Source organism: Amblyraja radiata, chromosome 28 (assembly GCF_010909765.2).
Source record: "Amblyraja radiata isolate CabotCenter1 chromosome 28, sAmbRad1.1.pri, whole genome shotgun sequence".
NCBI classification, from domain to species: domain Eukaryota; kingdom Metazoa; phylum Chordata; class Chondrichthyes; order Rajiformes; family Rajidae; genus Amblyraja; species Amblyraja radiata.
The window spans coordinates 34,024,885-34,028,601 of record NC_045983.1 but is presented as its reverse complement, the minus strand read 5'-3'; the positions used below and the strand labels follow the sequence as shown (position 1 = coordinate 34,028,601).

Here is a 3,717-nt window from a genome sequence, read left to right as displayed (position 1 = left end):
GTTGCTGCCTTACAGCGCCAGAGACACGGGTTCAATCCTGACTTCAGGTGCTGTCTGTATGGAGTTTGCACGTTCTCCCCGTGATCTAGGTGTGGGTTTTCTCCGGGTGCTCCAGTTTCCTCCCACACTTCAATTACGTGCAGGTTTGCAGGTTAATTGGCTTTGGTAAAGATCGTAAATTGTCCCCAGTGTGTGTAGGATAGTGTTAGTGTGCGGGGTGATCACTGGTCGGTGTGGACTTGGTGGGCTGAAGGGCCTGTTTCCACGCTGTATCTCTAAACAAAACTAAGCTAAATTAAACTTAACTAAACTAAACTTAACTAACCGTAACTAAACTTAACTAAGCTAAACTAAATTAAACTGAACTAAACTAAACTTAACAACTAAATTAAACTTAACTCAACTTAACTAAACTAAACTAACCTTAACTAAACCTAACTAACCTTAACTAAACTTAACTTAACATAACTAAACCAAAATGTCTTGTGACTTTATGATTTTTTTCTGCTCCCACAGATAAACAATGGGTGACTGGTCACTGCTTGGCCGACTCCTGTCGGAAGTACAGAACCATTCTACAGTGATTGGGAAGATCTGGCTGACGGTGTTGTTGATATTCCGCATTCTGCTGGTGACGCTGGTCGGTGACGCGGTCTACAGTGATGAACAGTCCAAGTTCACCTGCAACACTCGCCAGCCCGGCTGTAACAACGTTTGCTACAACACCTTCGCCCCCATCTCTCACCTCAGGTTCTGGGTCTTCCAGATCGTGCTGGTGTCCACCCCCTCCATCTTCTACATTGTCTACCTCCTCCACAAAATAGCAAAGGACGAACAGTACGAAATGAACAAGGGGCATCAGCAGGAGTCGCCAAGCGACCCCACACCTGGTGGGCCCCTCCTAGAGGATGAAATCCTGGCGCAGAGTTCAGAAGCCGTCAACCCTGGGGAGGCGGGACTCGATGGAAGATACGGGGAATATGAAATGGAAGGCATCAAGAGTAATAAAAGTGGCGATCCCATCTATCTTTCAAACAAGGTTCTATCCGTCTATATCATCCACGTCATGCTGAGAGCTGTTATGGAGATAATATTCTTATTGGGACAGTACTATCTATATGGATTCAATGTGCCTTGTTTGTTTGTATGTTGGACCTATCCTTGTCCGACCAAAACCGACTGTTTCGTATCAAGGGCGACGGAAAAGACTATTTTCTTAAACTTTATGTTTTGCGTGAGTCTGGCCTGCTTTCTGCTGAACATAGTGGAGCTGCACTACTTGGGCTGGGTCTACATAGCTCGTGTCTTGTGCAAAACCTGTTCACCTTGCTGCAAGAAGAGACAAGGGAGAGGACGGAGCCAATGTCCACGGCAAAACCCCCTGCTCTTGGCGCTGAAGAAATCGTTCTACGACAATTTGATGTTGAAGTCGTCGGCAGAACTACTGCAACACCGGCCAGTGTACCTGCCGCACCAGGCCTCCATTTCAATGGAATCTGAATCTATAGAGAAAACTCGAAGAAGTTTTGACGGGAAGGAACATATAAAGTTGCAGCGCGCAAACCTAAACAGATCCGCTAAAAGCAAGAAGGTTTGGATTTAAAACGCCACAGATTACACTTCTTCACGTTCAACGCAAGCACAAAAAGTATGGTGGAAGTACAACAACTTAAAAGGACATGTGAACACAAAAGAACTCAGAGTGCTGGAGTAACTCAGCGGGTCAGGCAGCATCTCTGGAGTACAAGGATAGGTGACATTTCGGGTCGGGACCCTTCTTCAGACTGAAACGTCACCCATTCCTTCTCTCCAGAGATGCTGCCTGTCTAGCTGAGTTACTCCAGCATTTTGTGTCTATCTTCGGTTTAAACCAGCATCTGCAGTTCATTCCCACACATACGACTTTTTAGTCAAATTGCATAAGGAATTCCAAAGAGCAGGAAATTAATTGATAGAATGATCTTCTGGGAAAAAAATAATGAAGTCCTCATTTCATGATAGATTCCCACATCCCTAGAAAATAATATGACACGGTGGCGCAGCGGTAGAGTTGCTGCCTCACAGCGCCAGAGACCCGGGTTCGATCCTGACTACGGGTACTGTCTGTACGGAGTTTGTACGTTCTCCCTGTGACCTGCGTGGGTTTTCTACGAGTTCTTCGGTTTCCTCCCACATTCCAAAGAGTTACAGGTTTGTAGGTTAATTGGCTTCTGTAAATTGTCCCTAGTGTGTGTAGGATAGTGCTAGTGTGCGGGGATTGCTGGTCGGCGCTGACTCGGTGGGCCGAAGGGCCTGTTTCCGTGCTGTATCTCTAAAGGCCAAATTTACAGATGACCAGGAAAGAGACAATTAACAATTAGTACCTTTTGTTGCTTTCGGCATCAGGTTGATAGGTTGGAAACCAAGAAAAATAATTCTCAGAATGTATTTTTTTCGTTAATTTAGTTGAGAGATACAGCGTGGAAACAGGCCCTTCGGCCCACCGAGTCCGCGCCGACCAGCGATCCCAGTGCATTAACACTATCCTACACACACTAGGGACAATTTACATTTATACCAAGCCAATTAACCTACAAACCTGTACGCCTTTGGAGTGTGGGAGGAAACCAGAGCACCCGGAGAAAACCCACGCAGGTCATGGGGAGAATGTGCAAACTCCGTACAGACAGCACCCATAGCCAGGATCGAACCCAGGTCTCTGGTGCTGAGAGGCAGCAACTCTACCGCTGCGTCACCGTGCTGCTGGTGAATTAATGAATTAATTCAAGTTTGTCAAGTTAAGATCATTTTCAGTGCCTTTATTGTGGACAGTAAAGAGTGTCAGTATGCATATAAAAATTAAGCTACATTTATCAATTTTTGTCCCATCATTATACCCCGTCTGTTGTTATGGTTTTATGATCAATCAACTTCTGATGCAAAATCTATAAGCAATCAATCATATTATTCAAATAATCTATATATTACATCTTGTTTGTTTGTGAGGCTGTGTGTTTGCGTGTGATTCCTGACCTGAATTACGCCAAAACGGTACACGATAGTGCTACAATTTTTGGACCACCTTACTCACCATTGTCCTGTGGTGGGTTGTATCAGGTTTCGTTCAGATTTATGTTATATTTTACAAATTATTCACATTTTGGTCGGCGCGGACTCAATGGGCCAAATGGCCTCTTTTCGAGCTGTATCTCTAAAGTAAACTAATCTAAGAGTACTGGCTGGTGTTGGCGTTAAGTTGGAAAGTGATATTCATCGCCCTCAAAGGTTAACAAAAATGCTGGAGAAACTCAGCGGGTGAGGCAGCATCTATGGAGGGAAGGAATAGGTGACGTTTCGGGTCGAGACCCTTTCATCCCCCTCAAAATAGGTAAATCTGGAGATGTCCTTGGGGGCAGCAGCAGAGGCTTGTGTGATTTTGTGAACAATGCTGTAGGAATTGGCTTAATGCCCTACCCAGTACAGGTAATGCTGTAAACAACAGCACATTCTCCTTGATCCTGTTATGCATGGTAACACACCTTCCCTGCCAGTGGCGTCACAGCTAGAGGGCAGTGAAGGGAGGGTTTGGCACAGTGGTTCAGTCAGGAAAGTAAGTACAGAAGTTGGATCATTACGTTACAGTTGAACAGGATGTTGGTGACGCTGCAATTGGAGTCCTGATCTGACACGTACTCCAGAGAAGCTGACTGATCCTCTGAGTTACTCCAAATGTTTACG

General features: G+C 45.2%; 1 protein-coding gene across 1 annotated transcript; it reads left to right on the top strand.

The window, feature by feature from the left end:
* The first annotated feature begins 523 nt into the window (after positions 1-523).
* On the top strand, positions 524-1,733 carry LOC116989213 (gap junction Cx32.7 protein-like). Its single transcript, XM_033046436.1, has one exon. The coding sequence runs from the start codon at positions 524-526 to the stop codon at positions 1,601-1,603; it is 1,080 nt and encodes a 359-aa protein (XP_032902327.1). The 3' UTR covers positions 1,604-1,733.
* The last annotated feature ends 1,984 nt before the right edge of the window (positions 1,734-3,717 follow it).